The sequence below is a fragment of the Rhinoraja longicauda genome, chromosome 3 (genome assembly GCF_053455715.1).
Source record: "Rhinoraja longicauda isolate Sanriku21f chromosome 3, sRhiLon1.1, whole genome shotgun sequence".
Taxonomy (NCBI): Eukaryota; Metazoa; Chordata; class Chondrichthyes; order Rajiformes; family Arhynchobatidae; genus Rhinoraja; species Rhinoraja longicauda.
In genome coordinates, this window is record NC_135955.1 from 68,248,495 (window position 1) to 68,267,829 (window position 19,335).

A 19,335-nucleotide genomic window follows, 5' to 3' on the forward strand; every position below is an offset into this window, starting at 1 on the left:
TTAAAGCCTGATATATAATTCATTAGAGTGATGATTAAATGCCCAGGAATAAACAACAATTAAATAAATGTGTTTTTGGGAAGAAAGTCAAAGCATAGCCTTTAAACCCAAGATGTGAGGGTAACTGAAGTAGGTGAGAATAAATTGTGAAAAAGATGGGTTTATTTCAGTCTATTCCCTTTTTGTACACTTTTTTTAAAATGTTGCTTTAACCTGCTTTAACCTACATTTCTACTCAACCATTTGTAAATTTTAAGATTATTTTTCTCCTTCCATTTCAATTTCTTTTGTAATATGTCATTGGTTTGTTGAAGTATTGCTGGCCATTCATCATCTTTAGCGGTATTGTTCAGAAATAGTTCAAACTATAAAATATAAAAAGTAGGGATAAGTCAAGTCATGGAACCATGCATATTGAGTTTCATAATACATTAGTGACTGCTCTTACATGTAAGAGTGCTTAAACATGTCAAACGTGTATGAAATACCTACTGATAACACTGCTCTGCTCTCTATGGTTTCATGTACGTAAGAATGCATATACAATATACCATTTATTATGCATTTTGCATCCTACAGATGTACCTATAACATTGTCTTCCTTTATATGACTTATGCTTAATGCATGCACTCTCTGATTAAAATATCTATCCTAACAATTCTTTCCTAGACAGAAAGTCATTATACCACCTGAACCCATTTGTTACTGAGATCTCATCCAGGCCTTTGTCCCTTGCAAGCCTGCCTATTCCAAACCTTGTTGGCCCAGCTGTCATTCACCACCACCTAAATTTAGATTTTTTTAAACTACATCGCTTCTATCAAATTCTTCAACACTTTTAAAGTTTATTGCCATAAACTCTTCAAAAGATCTGTCCCTCTATTTACATCTCTCCTACATCCAAATTTTAATTTTTCTGACTTTTAATCTTCCCTTCACCCCACAGAATTGTGGCCTGATTTACTCGACCCAAATTTTAAATTTCCTCCATCTCACTGACCGAGCGTTGTTTGCAGTTCCTAAATCGAGTTTGATGTCCATTTGTTTTCTTTGGGAATTAAGCTGAAATTAGATCTATAGAACCATTGCACTACAATGCTGAGAAATATATTCTGCACTCTGTACGTTCCCCTTGTTTTCCCGCCTATTTTACTCGTGTTTGACTTGATTGTATTTTTACGTAGTATTATCTGATCGGTTTGAACAGCATGCAAATTAAAGCCTTTCACTGTGTCTTGGTATGCATGACAATAATAAACCTAACCTAACCTATGTGCCATACTCCCGATATGATGGTTCGGGATTTAGTCAGTTCCTTCCATCTGAAGTGTGCATTTATGTTTAGATCTCTGAGATCATTGAGATTATAGCTCAAACAGATTAAAGTATTGAAAGAGCAATCATACAGCATCTATCTATCAAATTCTCATACCTCTTTGAATTCAAAATTAGATGAAAATCCATTAATCAGTGTCCAGAAAAAAGATTTCCATTCATAATCATCTCTTCTCCTACAGAAGGACAAAAGTATTTTCAAAGTAAACACATTTACACGATGAACTGAAAATTATTATTAGTATCAACTTGTCTTAGTTGGCACCATTTTATTAACAGCATCACAAGATTACACCCTCAAATCCCATCCAAGTGTTTTTGTAAATAATGCAGAGTCATGCTCCTGTATCATACTGAGAGGTTGTATTCCTCAGAGTACAGTCTTTTGCAAGAGACGATGAGCTAAGGGACCAAACTGTTGTTCGGGTGAATGTGCAAGTTCCCATATTTTATTTGAAGGGTAGCAGGCAGTGCTACTGATGTTCTGATCCACATTTCTTCCTTAATTACACTAAATGTGATTAAATTTACCAAGGTGCATTCATGCCTTGGGAATTGCTTTAAAACACACAAAGCTTATGTAAAGTAAAGTATAATTTCTTCAGGCAGCATAGAGGGAATGTTGGCAAAGTGATTATGTGAATGGCAATCCAGAGACAGCATGCAGCTGGTCTCAGTTGCAGCCCTTCTTAAACAGAGGCTCCTCCAGTCTTCCGGCACCTCGCCGATATATAGCAATGATTCATACTGTATATCTGCGCCAGGGCTCCTGCACTTTCAGATAGGTTTCCGTAATGGCCAATGATGTCCCAGTTCACACGTATCTATCCACACCACAAGTTCGTCTGCCTATCTTGACAGACCTCTAGCCTTGAAATTAATGCAATTTAATCCAGCTGACTTTCTTCACTCTCTGCCACAGTTTGCCTATCCTATATACTGAATTTCTGTTCCAGCCTCCCACCTGCCTCATTACTGCATTGGAGCCCATCCCACTGCCAATCTAGTTTAAACCTTCCCGAGTAGCACAGTAAACTTGCCTGCCGTGATATTGGGTCCCCTCCAAGTCAGACACAATCAGTCCTTGTACAGCTTACCTGTTCCCCAGAAGAGATTCCAATGGTTCTCGATCTGAATCTTTGGCCCCTGCACCAACTCCTTAGCCACACATTCATCTGTCCTATCTTCCTCTTCCTACCCTCACTAGCATGTAAGAAATCTGGAGATTACTATCCTTGAGGTCATTTTTTAAAATCTTTAGCCTAACTCCCTGTATTCATTCTGCAGGACCTCTTCCCTTCTACCTATGTTATTTGTGCAAATGTGCACAATGACTTTTGGCTGCCCCCCCTCCCCCTTGAGAATGTTCTGAAGTTGCTCCGAGACATCCTGAACCGTGGCAACACACTATCCTGGATTCCCATTTGGTGTCACAGAATCTGACGACTGTCCCCCAACTAATGGTCTGGTCCCAATCTGACATGTCACCTATCCATGTTCTCCAGAAATGCTGCATGACCTGCCTTGCCTAATTTCACCCTACCCCGTTGTGCCTCAGAACCAGGCTGGATGCCGCAGATCTGACTACTGCTGCTGCTCTCAGCTGTATGGTCATCTCCCTCAACAGTGTCTGAAAGGTTGTATTTATTCTGAAGTGCTATGGTCACACTGGACTCCTGCACTCTCTGCCTACTCCTTTTCCTGGTGATCACCCATCCACTTTCTGTCTGCACCTTGTGTGTGACCACCTCAGTATTACTCCTACCTGTAACCCTCTCATTCACCCATCCAGCTGCAGATCCAATTCCTTCACTCAATCAGATCGGAGTGACGGCTGGACACACTTCCCACAGGAGTAGTCCTCGGGGCCACTGGAAGTTTCCTTGACTTCCCACATCCTGCTTCCACTGCTTGACCTGCTGAGTTCTTCCAGCAGTTTTTTTTAAACTATCCAGGAAAACCTAACTTCTCATTTCAACTTCTACATATATTGTCCCTGACACCATGTGTTGCAGTCTGAGGAGTGCTGACCACATTTACTGCTGACAAAAATGGCAATGGGATCAGGAAATGATTCACCCTCATAAAAAAAAAATCTGCAAAACTATCAACACCATGTCTTCGAGCAACTGATTTTGAATGTTTGTGACATTCAGAAGCATTAAAACAATTTCAAAAATGGAACTGGAAAAATTAAGTTATTGCAAAAAAAAGATAGGAGTTTGTTATTTCAGAAACCTCAAATTTGAAATATTTAAATGAACTACAACTATGTTTTAAACATTTTAACTGACTAAACAATATTTCAGCACCTTGAAACTGATTGTTTCCATTGAAAACAAAGACAACTGTTTCTCCACTGTCCAGCTTTGTGCAGATTTTGGGCATATTCCCCAGTACAAGTGCTGGTGACCGACAGCGGCATCATGCTCCCAAGCTGGAGACAATAAGTGGAATTGTGCAAACTATCACAAACTACTCACTACAAAAGGGAGAGACACATAATGCTGGAGTAACTCAGCGGAACAGGCAGCATCTCTGGAGAGAAAGAATGGGTTACGTTTCAGGTCAAGACTCTACTTCAGACTACATTTGCTAACGACTTGAAGAAGGGTCTTGACCCGAAATGTCACTCATTCCTTCTCTCCAGAGATGCTGCCTGTCCCGCTGAGTTACTCCAGCATTTTGTGTCTATCTTCGGTTTAAACCAGCATCTGCAGTTCCTTCCTACACTACAAAACAGAGTTCCACGCCAAAGAGAAATCACAAATCTGCAATCAGTTATGCAGAGAGCAGCCAGCGGTTACTCACGGTCATTGATGGCATTTTCTTGCAAATGTGGAAGATAAACTTTTTGAATCTTTACCCAGAGTATGATTTTCATTAAAGTGAGAGGAGAGAATGCTCATTATAAAAACATAATTTCTACTATTGTAATCTCTTATTCCATAGCAAATCTGTAACATAGAGTAATTGAGCATGGAAATGGGGCCCTTCGGCTAAACTTGCCCCATCTACACTAATTCCACCTACTTGCGCTTGGCCCATAACAATCTAAACCTTTCCTATCCATGTACCTGTCCAAGTGTCTCTTAAATGTTATCATAGTGCCTGACACAATGGGGGTACCTAACATAATTACTAATTGATGCAAACTATAAATGGAGGAAAAATATTGGATGCATTTTTTTCAGATTATACTTAAATGATTTCACGAGGAGTCAGGTGAAATATATGCTCCTGGCATGTTTACTTACATAATTTGAAACGTTTTCCAGTTTGCTCGTATGAAGTTCCACACTAAAAGCCAACCAATGGGATTGTTTGCAACATGTTGAAAAACTTCACAAGCGTGATCCTCAGGGATCTTTGACTTGTCCATAGCGTAGCGTATATATCTGCAAAAATAAAGCAAAGAGTTGTGTGTTTATTAATCGTCTCATGTACAGGATAGAGGATCAAGTTTCAAATTCATGTCATGAGCTGTGCAACAATTTTGTCCTGGACATAATCTATACAAGGAAAGATTGATCACCAAAGATTAATTTAAGTTCATTGTGGAGTGGGAGTACTAGGAGTAACCTGTATTGGAATCCTACTATTATCAAAGGTTTGTAGTGGATGACTGGTATGGAACAAAGTGGATTACTCCCTCATGGGTAGCACATGGTTGCTGATCTCAATTATGATCTTGTGTTGTGTTCTTTCTATTTGATACGTGGCGAAAGATATTAATTAAGGGTGAAGATGACCTGTGTCAAGAAAAGATAGAGAGTACAAATCTCAGATATTCTAGATATGGTTTATGTAGAATATCTGATTATTTTATATTTATTTGCGGGTGTGTTTAATGTTCCTGTAAAATTGCAGCATGAGAATTTTGCTGTTGCAGTCCTGCTGCATATTACAAGTAAACGCTCTTGAACTTTTCACTAATCAGTGGATAATGCTAAAAGTTACCCAAAAAAGGACAAAACCATTTCTCTTGATACGTCAGCTGAATAGATTTTATAGCTATTTCAGAAACCTGACTGAGACTTCACAATTAGAACATACAAACAGTACAGCACAGGAACAGGCCCTTCAACCCACAACGTCTGTGACAAACATGATGCCAAGTTAAACTAATCTTCTCTGCCTTCATGTGATCCATATACTTTGATTCCCTGCGTATCCATGTGCCTAAATAAAAGCCTCTTAATCACCATTATTGTATCTGTTTTCATCACCACCCCTGGCAGTGCTCTCTGTGCACCTTCCACTCTGTGTAAAAAAAAACATGCTCCACATCTACTTTAAACTTCCCCCCTAGGCTATTCCACCGAGTATTTGATTTTTCCACCCTGGGAAAAGGCTCTGTCTGTCTAACCTATCCATGTCTCACATAACTTCTATCGTCCCCCCCTCAGTCTCCGACATTCTAGATAAAGCAATCCAAGTTTGTTCTACCTCTCTTTATAGCTAATGCCTTCTAATCCAGGCAGCATTCGAGTTTACCTCTTCTGCGCTCTCTCCAAAACCTTTGCATTACAGCTTGGTTTGGGAACAGCTCCAGCCAGGACCATAAGAAATTGCAGCAAATTGTGGACGCCGCCCAGGCCATCACACAAACGAACCTTCCTTCCATTGAAGGTAGACACAAAATGCTGGAGTAACTCGGGGACAGGCAGCATCTCTAGAGAGAAGGAATGGGTGATGTCACCCATACCTTCTCTCCAGAGATACTGCTTGTCCCTCTGAGTTACTCCAGCATTTTGTGTCTACCTTCAATTTTAACCAGGATCTGCGGTTCTTTCCTACACATTACCTCCCTTTGATTGATTCCAGTTATACCTCATGCTGCCTCGGCAAGACCAGCAGCATAATCAAGGACAAGCCGCACCCTGGACACTCCCTCTTCTCCCCTCTCCCATCAGGCAAAAGGTATAGAAATGTGAAAACGCACACCACCAGGACAGTTTCTTCCCAGCTGTTATCAAGGAACTGTTTCATCCTACCTCAACCAGAGAGCAGTGCTGAACTACAGTCTACCTCTTTGATGTTCCTCAGACTATCCTTGACCAGACCTTTCTGGCTTTACCTTGCACTAAACGTTATTCCCTTATCATGTACACTGTAAATGGATTGATTGTAATCATGTGTTGTCCTTCTGCTAACTGGTTAGCACGCTACGAAAAGCTTTTCACTGTACCTCTGTACACGTGACAATAAACTGAACTGCATGCTTCCCGTAATGGAGTGACCAGCACTGCACACAAAACTCCAGATACCGCCTAACCAAAGTCCTATAAAGCTGCAAATAAATATTATCTCCTGACTTTTATGCTCAATGCCCCGACCAAAAAGCCATACACCTTCTTTAACACTTGATCTACTTCTGTTGCCACTATCAAGGAGCTATGAACTTGGATCACAAGATCCCTCTGTACATCAAACTGTTATGGTTCTTGCCATTAATTGTATACTTCCTGCTTCTATTTGACCTTCCAAAGTGTTTGGATTAAATAATATCTACCAATTCTCCACCCATATCTGCAACTAATCTACATCCTGCTATTTTCTCTGATGGCCCTCTTCAATGTCTGCAACTCGTCTAATTTTCATCTTGTCTGTTGTCTGCAAACTTACTATCCAACCCATCTCCATTTACATCCAACAAACAACACAGGTCCCAGCACTAATCCACGTGGAGCTCCACTGCTCACAACCTCCATCCAGAGTAATACCCTTCCACCACTATCCAGGGGAAGCCAGTTCTGAACCCAAATCACCATGAACCCTGTGTACCATAATCTTTAGGATCAGCCTATCATAAGAGACTTTATCAAATACCTTACTAAAATCCATGGTCTACCCAGGGGGTTTAAACAGGATATAAAGTGTTTGGGTGGAAATATTGGGAGCTTCACAGAATGGAATGGCATAGGCATGGGGCATTTTAATCTTCATAGGGGCTGGAAATATTAGGTTGATTGTCTGAAAAGTTCATGGACTGTTTTTGGGATAGTTTCTCAGAACAACATATCCAGGTGAGGGAGTAGAATATGCTAGACACTGTTATTGTGCAATTGATCAGATTAATTAATGACCTCATTGTGGAGGCTTCCCTTGGCACCATTGATCACAATCAACAACATAAACCTCAACCGCGTGGTACAAAAGAATGGTCCAAAAACTAGTATTTAAACCTGAGTAAGGTCAACTGAGAGCATATGTTGAAGACACAAGAAACTGCAGATGCTGTTTTATCAAAAAATACCCACGAAGTGTTGGAATAACTTGGTGTCTCTGGATGACATGGAAAGTGATGTTTCGGGTCGGGACCCTTCTTCCATGCAGACATTGCCTGACCCACTGAGTTACTCCAGCACATTGTTCTTGTTTAACTTTGTATGATAGTGGAGCTAGCCAAAACAAGCCAACAAATTAGGTTCTGGGATTAGTGAATTGTGGTGCAGAGGCAGGCGTGCAAGGTGATCTTTCAGAATACAGAGAATAAAACGAAATAAAAGATAAATATTTGAAGGCTAGACTCGCTGTCCATGGTTTACTAAAAAATAGTATCATATTTTTTAAAAGCACATCATTGAACATAGATGGGTGACCAAAAGATTGGAGACACGATAAAACATGTCAACAACCGATTAAAAGGTTAAGAAGTAAGAATAAAGTAGAGTACATGATAAAGCTAGCCAATATATATATATAAAACTAATAGCAAGAGTTAGCTAACAAAAATCAAAGGATATTTATAAATTAATCTGTTTTTATCTGGCAAGATGAAACAAGAGGTGTTCCATGAGTATTAGAGATGGGAGCTTGGCTTTTTACAATGAATGAATGAAAGATGGATGAGTGCATTGAAGGTGCAGTTGTTTAATTTACTAGCCACACAAAAATAGGTTGAAAGTAAATGTTGAAGAGGACAAAAGGAGATTACAAAGGGACATGGGCAGTTTGAGGAAGTGGGCAAATGTCAGGCACATGGAATACAAATGAAAAAAAGGAACATTGACCACTTCCATATTTTCTAAACGATGAGACATTTCAGAGCTCTGAGGAGGATCTGGGTGTCTTAATACATGATTCATAAAAAGCTAGCGTGCAGTTACTGAAAATAGTTAGGAATGTTATTTATTCATAGAGGGATGGAGTAGAGGCAGAGGAGCGAGGTTGGAGTGTAAGAGTGCGTCCAGTGGAGGTGGGGTGCAGGGGCTTTGTAGCCAGTTCCACTGCAAGGCTCCTGAGGGAAGTTGGAGTCAGAGGGCAGGCCCAAAGGGGGGCAATCAAAGAACTTGCAAATGCCGCCGAACGGAGCAGTCACTGGCTGTGGCTGAAAAGAAAAGATACTGTCTGGGCTGCCACGTGACTATCTTGAGGCTAACCATAAGACACACACCCAGGTCTGATCACCCTGCGGTGGGCCTGCCTCGACTGAGGGTGGGTGTCTTGTGATAAAAGGCCGAAACACCCAGTGACGTTGAGGTACACAACTGAAGATGTGTCGGAATGATAGCAACATCACCTAGTGGTCACCCCCAAGAACAACACCAGTCAATTGTAGTGCAAACCTTAGGGATTGTAACATCTAGTCCTACTAATCAATCTAGGGAGATTACATGTGAGCTATTGGTTAAAGACATGATAGATGTCATGTAACATGAACAGGTGTGAAGTTGTGAACTTTGGGAGGAACAACAGAATAGTTACATTATTTAAATAGTATTAGATTGGAAAATGTTCATGTACAAAGAAAGGGGAGTGTTCTTGCACACTAGTCACTGAAAGCAAATATGCAGTTGAATCAAGCAGTAAAGGCAACAGAAGAAATGTTGGCTGTCATAGCCGGACGATGTAGGTTCCACACCAAGGCCCTTCTTCCTTCGTGTCCATCATCCATGTTTCAAATGTTACATCATGTCATCGTCCGTCCTGAAAAGGGCACAAGCTTCCGGCGACAATCAGTGGGAGCCATCACTTAGATGATGGTGGTAGCAGAATTAGCTCAGGACACTTCCAATTTCCAGCCCCGCGATGTGAACGCTTCTGCTATGGGGCCAAGGATATCATACCACAAGTGTATAGAACCCTATTGAGGTCAGACCTGTCTTTGTATCTGTAGATCAGTCACTGTGTTCACAGTCTATGTTGAGTTATTGCAGTCGTTGTTCCTGGACGAAGTTATCTTGCGCATGCGTGTTACCCGGGGGAGGTTCCGGTGGTTGGCACTTGTTAGGGGACTGTCGCCTCGTCTGGAACGTTGCACCCTCGATGGTCATTAAACCAGGTTTGAAGTTAAATAACGTTGTTATTCTTGCAACTTCATACATGGTGTCAGAAGTGGGATACTCTGGGCTGCTGGTAACACGAGTGAAGTCCCACTGGGTAGCGAAGTCTTTAAAGCGCTGGATTGTGAACTGTCTGGCATTGTCTGATATGAGGGTGTGTGGTGCTCCATGAACTGAAAAGTGTCTCTTCAGTTTTGAGATGACTGTTGCTGAAGTAGCCTCACGAAGCAGGTCAATCTCATACCAGGCTGGATATGAGTCCAAGTATTGCTGACTGTGCCATTCAAAGAGTGTAAGAAAATAACTGCAGATGCTGGTACAAATCAAAGCTATTTCTTTCACAAAATGCTGGAGTAACTCAGCAGGTCAGGCAGCATCTCAGGAGAGAAGGAATGGGTGACGTTTCGGGTCGAGACCCTTCTTGAGACTGATGTCAGGGGGGTGGGACAAAGGAAGTTTATAGGTGGAGACAGGAAGATAGAGGGGGAACTGGGAAGGGGAAGGGGAACAGAGGGACAAAGAAACTATCTAAAGTTGGTCAATGTTCATACCGCTGGGCTGCAAGCTGCCCAAGTGAAATATGAGGTGCTGTTTAACCAATTTCCGGTGGGCCTCACTATGGCACTGGAGGAGGCCCATGACAGTAGAATATAGGGTTTATCATAAGAAACTTTGCCTTAAAATAAGGTAATGGAATTTGTAAAGGAACACATTATATAAAAATTTGAATGTGGTTTTCTCAGTGTGCTGTGAGTCATCTGAAAAAATCATGAGATTGATCAAAACAAGTGTGCAACAGCTTTAGTACAATTTTCACAAAGAAAGTTGTGGTTAAACAAGACCTGTGTGGTTTCTAATCAGACGACATTCAGCTCAGTGCAATTCCTGCAGATTGTAGGGTAACAATTCCAGACATTGTTGGGTGCTAGCCATGAAATGCACACTTCCCCTGGCAACTAAACAGCAGCAAACACAGCATAGCTGCCATGGAGGAGATAGAGGTGGCAGGGAAATGGTAGAGAGTTTCAGAAGGTAGTGACAGAGGCACAGAAGTTCTCACCAGTAAATGTTGTGCCAGGAAGAAAGTTTTGAGTGTCATGGGTGGCCAGAAAACAGGCTTAAGCTACCATAAGAGCCTGGAAGGAGACAGCTACAGTTGTTTCCTCAGGAATGAGAACTCTCGCATTGCGGAACGATCGTGACCTGACAAGATATGTCAAAGCATATTTACCTTGACACATACGCACAATCTGTTACATGCCCGATCTTTGCTTACACCACTTCCACCCTCAGCTCTACCACTGATATTTTACCCCGCACAAAAGTAAAGCCTCCAACTCTTGTAAACATTTGTTCATCAGGCAGGGAGTTGGGATGTTAGTTGAACAAGACATTGGTGAGGCTGTACTTGGCTTATTGCATTCAGTTTTGGTCAGCCTGCTATATGAGAGATGCCAGTAAGCTGAAAAGAGTGCAGAGCAGATTTACAAGCATGTTACCAGGACTTAAGGGCCTGGGCTAGCTAAGAGTCAGGCAGGCTAAGATTTTATTTCTTGGATCGCAGGAGGCTGAGGGATCACAAGTGGAATAGATAGGTTAAATGCACAGTCTTTTTTTCCCAGGGTAGGGGAATCACGAACTAGGTTTAAGCTAAGAGGAGAAAGCTTTAATAGGACCGATGAGGGCAGAGCTGTAGATGTGTACACGGATTTCAGTAAGGCATTCGACAAGGTTCCGCATGGTAGGCTGCTCTGGAAGGTTAGATCCAAGGAGAGATAGCTGAATGGAAAGCAAATTGGCTCCATGGAAGGAAGCAGAGGGTGATGGTGGAAGGTTGCTTCTCGGACTGGAGGCCTGTGACCAGTGGTGTGCCTCAGGGTTCGGTGTTGGGCTCGTTACTGTTTGTCGTCTACATCAATGATTTGGATGAGAACATACAGGGCAAGATTAGCAAGTTTGCTGACGATACAAAAGTGAGTGGTTTTGCAGATAGTGAAGATGTTTGTGAAAGATTGCAACAGGATCTGGATCGATTGGCCAGGTGGGCGGAGGAATGGTAGATGGAATTTAATACGGAGAAGTGCGAGGTGTTGCATTTTGGGACATCGAACAAGGGCAGGGCCTACACAGTAAAGGGCCTGTCCCACTTTGGTGATTTTTAAGGCGACTGTCAAAGTCGTAGCAGATCGCCGAAAAACCTTCGATTTTTTTAACCCTACGACAATATCTACGACAGTGACCACGACAATGCCTACGATAAGCTACGACAACCGGCAACCCATGATAAGATAATGGTACCAGTCAGTATTTCTATCTCACAAAAAAGGCACGAGGATTGTAGAAGAAAACACAGTTCCCATTTCACACAATATTCATCCATTTGACAATTGTGGGCGGATAGAATTATCACTGGGATGCAGCATGTCTTTGTTTCATTTCCCGAGGGTGGATAAATGCCAAGATCATCTAGAATCGACCATTACAGACCTACAAAAGTGACTGCCGTGCTCTGCTCTGATCAGCCGCTTTGCATGACAAACACGCATGAGAAAAAACTATTCGACAGTAACGTCGATCCACACAAGGTGCTTATTCGCGATACTTTCCTGACCCATGAAAGAATGAAGATTTCCCGCTTTATGCAAAGTGGTCATTTTGGGACAAGTGGACTTCAGAGATACAGCGTGGAAACAGACCCTTCAGCTCACGGAGTCCGAGCCGACCAGCGATCATCCCATACACTAGCACTATCCTACATACTAGGGACAATTTACAATTTTACTGAAGCCAATTAACCTATACACCTGAGACAGACACAAAAGCTGGAGTACGTGCCAGGCAGCATTTCTGGAGAAAAGTAATCGGTGACGTTTCGGGTCGAGACCCTTCTGCAAAAGTCACCTATTCCTTTTTTCCAGAGATGCTGCCTGACCCGCTGCCTGACTACAGCTTTTTGTGTCTGTCTTCGGTTTAGCCAGCATCTGAAATTAAATTATTTGATTTTGTATTATTGGTCAAAATAAATGAAATTAAAATATTTGAAAGAGATGCCATGAGAAACTACTCTGAAATACAATAACTTCAAACATCAATCTCTGGTCAAAATGTCAAAAATTTACTTTATTCAAACAAACAAACAAAATCCTTATAAAAGGTGGATCAGCACCGGCGACAACCAAATTCACCTGCCGACAACCTGCCGACAACCTACGACAGCACCCAGGACAGGATACGACAAGCTACCATCATTGGCGTCAAGCTAGCTGTCGGCAAAAAAATTCGAGCAGAATAAAATTTCCGCAACTACCCGAGAACTGCTATGACTCGTTGGAGACTACTCACGACCATGCCCGCGACACCCCGCGACACACCAGCCTAGTCGCCGGCAGTTGCCTTTAAAATCGCCGAACCAGGACAGGCCCCTAAATGGTAGGCCTCTGGGTAGTTTGTAGAGCAGAGGGATCTAGGAGTACAGGTGCATGGTTCCTTGAAGGTCAAGTCACAGGTAGATAAGGTGGTCAAAAAGCTTTTGGCATTTTGGCCTTCATCAGTCAGAGTATTGAGTATAGAAGTTGGGAGGTCATGTTGCACTTGTATAAGACATTGGTGAGGCTGCATTTAGAATACTGTGTTCAGTTCTAGGAAAGATACTGTGACTTCATACAGTCTCCTGACCTGAAGAAATTATATATTTATGGTAGAGAGAATGCAACAAATGTTTACCTGACTTATTATTGAGGTTCCATTGCTTCTTCACGAGGTGACAAGGTTTGTATTCATTGAAATTTCAAAGCGAGAGAATCTAATTGAAACTTACAATATTCTTACAGGGCTGGATAAACTAGATGCGGGAAGAATACTTACCCCGGTTGGAGTGTCGAGAATCGGGAGTCATAGTCTCGGGTTACAAAGCAAGTTAAATAAGGAGAAATTTCTTCACTAGAGAAGGATGACTGTGAAATTGGCCAGAGTGGTGAAACAGCCAAGTCAATTAATACATTTTAAAATTAGACAGATACATTTCTGGATGTAAAAGGCATCAAGAGTCATGGAACGAAAGTGGAAGCATGATATTGATGTAGATCATCAGTCATATTCGTAATACATAGTGGGGAATCCTGCTCCTGCTCTTTTTTTCTATGTTACAAAGAGCATTGGTGAGACCAGCTCAATGTGTTTTATAATAATCATATTTTATTCATAAGATGTTCACAATATACTGTAATCATTATGGATCTACCATAATGCAATGTACTAAAAACATTATCAAAATATTGACCAGTGTGTCTTAGTGGACGTGAGATGCTGTCTGCCAGCAGCAACAATAGAGAGAATGCAATTGTAGAGACGACTTCTGAAATAGGGAGGGAGCCTAGAATCAAATGAAGGCTGTGGCCTGAACGTCCAGGAAGGATCAGCAACAAGTGACTTCACGCAGTAAATCCAGAGCCCCAAAACTAAATGTTTTAGATCCAAAGTGCAGCAGAGAGGCAAGGTGGTTGGACCACAGCAAAACTGGGAAAACTAAACAGGTACTGAAGTTCCTTAAAACTTGCCTGATATTCAACCTGGTGGACTGGCCTTCTACAATCCTCTGAGAACCAGGGTTGATCTTCATGTCTCTGATTAATGGAAGAGAGATAGCCCAACTATAGGAAGGGTGTCATTAAGTTGGAATATGTGAAAAGAGATTCATTAGAATGTTACATGGGCTTGGGTTGGAGGGAGAGATTGAAAAGGCTGGGACATTTTTGCTGACATGCTTGCTGGGATGCTGGTGAGTTTAACCTGTTCATTGCCAAGTTTTTTTTTCACTATTGGCCATGACCCTAAATGACTTGGTATCATTGATACATCAATGCTCGTTAAACACTAGACACTCATTAATACAATTTAAAATATTACACAGACTACATTATTCGAAGACAAAATTAAACAGGATCTTCCCAAGTATCTCCCCTATTTGTGATAAATGTCAATTTCAAGAAGCCAATTTAACACACTTTTGTGACTTGTACAAATATGCAAAAGTTTTGGATCGATATTTTAAAAATCATTTCCAAAGTTATCGATAACCAACTGGATTTAGATCCAAAATGAATGATTTTAGGATTATCAGAACACATTACAAACTTTACGCTAAGCCAGAGAAGCTTTCTTGACCACAGTTTAATAACTGCGAAAAAATTAATACTTAAATTTTGGGAAAAAAACAGTAACCCCCACAATTAAAATGTGGATTACGGAAATGACCGAGACCTTGCATTTGGAAAAAATACGGTTTGCCTTAATTGACAAACCAGATCTATTTTTTTTAAATATGGTCTCCATTTATTGAATTTTTAAAAAAGTAAATGGGTTTGTCACAAAACTAAAATTTAAAACTAAAGTTAAAACTTGAGTTTAGGGTTGGATGTACAACTATACTCATTAACTTCCAGATCTATCCCCATAATCTTTATATTTGTCATTCTCTTTTTTCTTTGCTTTCTCTCTATTAGTTTATAGTCTTTTTTTTCCAGTCTCTTTTCATCTTTATTTTTTCTTTAAAAATTTAAAAATTGAAGCTATGTAAGAATTCTATAACCAGTTTGTCGTTTATTATTATTTGTACATATGCTTTAAATTGTTTAAAATGTTTTTTTACATTTAAAAAATGGCTTGGTATAAATGTAAATTGTCCCTGTGGGGATTGCTGGTCAGTGCAGCCTCAGTGGGCTGAAGGGGCTGTTTCCGCACTGTATCTCTAAACTAAACTAAACATGGGAAACGGATGCAGATGGAGTTGAGAAGAGCATGGGAATATGGCTAGAAGGAGCCAGGAATCATGTCACTGCTATTATATGCAATGTGAGACCAGAATTCTGATGAGTTTTAGGGAGCATGGAAAATCCAGGTGACTTTCAAGGTAATCAAGTGAAACAGAATCAGATATGTTGCAAGGGAATACAGCAAATAAGACTCAATGATTTTAAAGAGAGCCTGGAATCAGGGCCGAGTGGGTTTAAGGGCAATGCTGGAACTGGGGCCTGGTGAGAACCAGGTCTCAATGAGTGAACGAGAACATAGAAATGGGCTGTGATATGTTAGTGAGAGCATGGGAACTGGAAACCAGTGTGTCAGAGGGAATATGGAAACAGAAGCCTCAGTAAACAAGACATCAAACATTTGGGAATTGTCAGATAGCAGATTATCGGAGTTTTACTGTACCTGGTTAGAATCCATGGTTCTGTGCTACAAGCCATAGCCCTCAGTAGATCATTATCATCTGATTCATGTTCCGTATAAATTGAAAATGCAAAATCCCATTCTATGATGGTGCCGGCTTTAAGAGCCCCACAGTAGACTGCTTCTCTGAGAGGCTTTGGAATTCTGAAAGAAAGGTTTTCACATTCTTCTTTAATTTATGCATTCTAGACACTCTTATCAATCAAATTGACATCTTAGGTTATTTTCCTGATGACTATGCTTGAACTTTTAACATGCACGTCTGGCAGATGATGCTCCATCAAGAATGCAGTACTGAAAGTCATCATTCACCTCTTATATTCATACAATTTCCTCATGCAGCACATTTAAGTATTGCAGAATACATTGGATTCAATATGATGATCTTTCGTAATTCCGACACTTATTTGTATTTTTTTTAGCATACCTTATACCTTGCCTTAAATGTGGTGAATGATGGACAGGCAAATATTTATGTGATGAAATTCTTCTAATTGACAATCACTTTCAAAAGACAATAGACAATAGACAATAGAAAATAGGTGCAGGAGAAGGCCATTCGGCCCTTCGAGCCAGCACCGCCATTCAATGTGATCATGGCTGATCATTCTCAATCAGTACCCCGTTCCTGCCTTCTCCCCATACCCCCTGACTCCGCTATCCTTAAGAGCTCTATCTAGCTCTCTCTTGAATGTATTCAGAGAATTGGCCTCCACTGCCTTCTGAGGCAGAGAATTCCACAGATTCACAACTCACTGACTAAAAACGTTTTTCCTCATCTCTGTTCTAAATGGCCTACCCCTTATTCTTAAACTGTGGCCCCTGGTTCTGGACTCCCCCAACATTGGGAACATGTTTCCTGCCTCTAACGTGTCCAACCCCTTAATAATTTTATACGTTTCGATAAAATCCCCTCTCATCCTTCTAAATTCCAGTGTATACAAACCTAGTCGCTCCAGTCTTTCAACCTATGACAGTCCCGCCATTCCGGGAATTAACCTAGTAAACCTACGCTGCACGCCCTCAATAGCAAGAATATCCTTCCTCAAATTTGGAGACCAAAACTGCACACAGTACTCCAGGTGCGGTCTCACTAGGGCCCAGTACAACTGCAGAAGGACCTCTTTGCTCCTATACTCAACTCCTCTTGTTATGAAGGCCAACATTTCATTGGCTTTCCTCACTGCCTGCTGTACCTGCATGCTTCCTTTCAGTGACTGATGTACTAAGACACCCAGATCACGTTGTACGTCCCCTTTTCCGAACTTGACACCATTCAGATAATAATCTGCCTTCCTATTCTTACCACCAAAGTGGATAACCTCACACTTATCTACATTAAACTGCATCTGCCATGTATCCACCCACTCACACAACCTGTCCAAGTCACCCTGCAACCTCATAGCATCTTCCTCACAGTTCACACTGCCACCTAGCTTTGTATCATCGGCAAATTTGCTAATGGTACTTTTAACCCCTTCATCCAAGTCATTGATGTATATTGTAAATAGCTGCGGTCCCAACACCGAGCCTTGCGGTACCCCACTAGTCACTGCCTGCCATTCTGAAAGGGACCCATTTATCCCCACTCTTTGCTTTCTGTCTGTCAACCAACTTTCTAAATGCAGATGTGAGGATTTCCATGTCACGATTTAATACAGATTGAGGCTTTCACTGCTCTGCCTCAAAAATGTACAGAGGCAGAGTCATGAAAGAAAATCCTCAGCTGCAGAATGACATTTCACACTTAAAGTATATACTTAATGACTAAGATTGGAAATGAATTTGTTGAGATTGCTCTTGCAGCACCCAATGGATGACCCGTCAGTCTGCAGAATAAAAAGAGCCCAAAAATGATGGCAATATATACTTCAGCTTTGGTGATTACATTGATGTAAATCTGACCTCGTGAAGAGAAAGGGGTCAGTATCAGTAGCAGCAATTCTCTATCCACTCAAGTATATTTAGGACTTGCCAACACAAACCCAGGGACTCTCTGCTACCTTTTTCCTTTCTGACCCCATGAATACATAAGATAAGAAAAACATAGAACTGATGTGAATGGGTGAACGATGGTCAGTGTGGACTCAGTGGACCAAAGGGCCTGTTTCCATGCTATATCTTACAACAAAATTAAAATAAGAAATCTGCCTCTTGCCTTGGCATGCTTGCCTTCAATGGGAATGGTATTGAGTACAAATGTTGGAACATTATGATGCAACTGTTCGTCATTGCTGAGGCCATACAGTACTATGTGCAGTTCTGGTAGCCCAACTATAGGAAGGGTGTCATTAAGTTGGAAAGTGTGAAAAGAGATTCATTAGAATGTTACATGGGGTTAGGTTGGAGGGAGAGATTGAAAAGGCTGGGACATTTTTCTTTGGAGCATAAGAGGCTGATGAGTGATCTAATGAGGAGTACAAGATCATGAGAGGCACAGATAAATAAAAGTAATCTATCTTTTTCCCCAAGGTAAAGTATTCGAAAATTAAAAGACACAGGGTTACGATGAGATAGGAGAGATTTAAGGGGCACCTCAAGCAATATTTTTAAGTGGAGAGTAGTTCATATCTAGAACAAGCTGCCAGAGGAAGCTAATAGAAGTGATTAAAACAGACTTTTAAAAGACATTTCCAAGGTATCACAAAAAGCTAGAGTAACTCAGTGAGTCAGGCAGCATCTCAGGAGAGAAGGAATGGGTGACATTTCGGGTCGAGACCCTTCTTCAGACTGATGTCAGGGGAGGGGGTGGGACAAAGAAAGGAAGTAGTTGGAGAAAGGAAGACAGTGGGGGAACTGGGAAGGGGGAGGGAAAAGAGAGGGACAGAGGAGCTATCTAAACAGAGAAATCGATGCTCATACCGCTGGGGTTTAAGCTGCCCAAGCGAAATATGAGATGCTGTTCCTCCAATTTGCGATGGGCCTCACTATGAAAATGGAGGAGGCCCTTAACAGAAAGATCAGACTGGGATTTGGAGGGGGAGTTAGTGCTGAGCCACCGGGAGACCAGGTTAGTTAAGGTGGACTGAGCGAAGGTGTTGAGCGAAACGATCGCCGAGCCTGCGTTTGGACTCGCCGATGTAGAGAAGTTGACATCTGGAACAGTGGATACAATAGATGAGGTTGGAGGAGGGGCAGGTGAACCTCTGCCTTACCTGCAAAGACTGTTTAGGTCCTTGGATGGAGGCAAGGGGAGAAGTAAAGGGACAGGTGTTGCATCTCCTGCGGTTGCAGGGGAAAGTACCTGGGGAGGGGGTGGTTTGGGTGGGAAGGGACGAGTGGATCAGGGAGTTATGGAGGGAACGGTCTCTGCAGAAAGCAGAAAGGGGAGGAGATGGGAAGATGTGGCCTGTAGTGGGATCTCGTTGAAGGTGACGGAAATGTTGGAGGATAATTTGTTGTATACGCTGGCTGATGGGGTGGAAGGTGAGGACAAGGGGGACTCTATCCTTGTTACGAACTGGGAGCGGGGGAGCAAGAGCG

The 19,335-nt window shown here is 41.7% G+C and overlaps 1 protein-coding gene across 1 annotated transcript in view; it reads right to left on the reverse strand.

Annotated features, from left to right (window-relative positions):
* Nucleotides 1–218: 218 nt before the first annotated feature.
* The window catches only part of LOC144592434 (aminopeptidase Q-like), a 99,112-nt gene continuing 79,995 nt past the window's right edge, over nt 219–19,335 (reverse strand). Inside the window, exons 17-20 of the mRNA XM_078397024.1 lie at nt 15,835–15,996; nt 4,594–4,734; nt 1,434–1,512; nt 219–365 (exon numbers count right to left, since the gene is read on the reverse strand). Of these exons, the coding sequence (XP_078253150.1) occupies nt 219–365; nt 1,434–1,512; nt 4,594–4,734; nt 15,835–15,996 (529 nt within the window). The remainder of the gene's footprint in view (nt 366–1,433; nt 1,513–4,593; nt 4,735–15,834; nt 15,997–19,335) is intronic.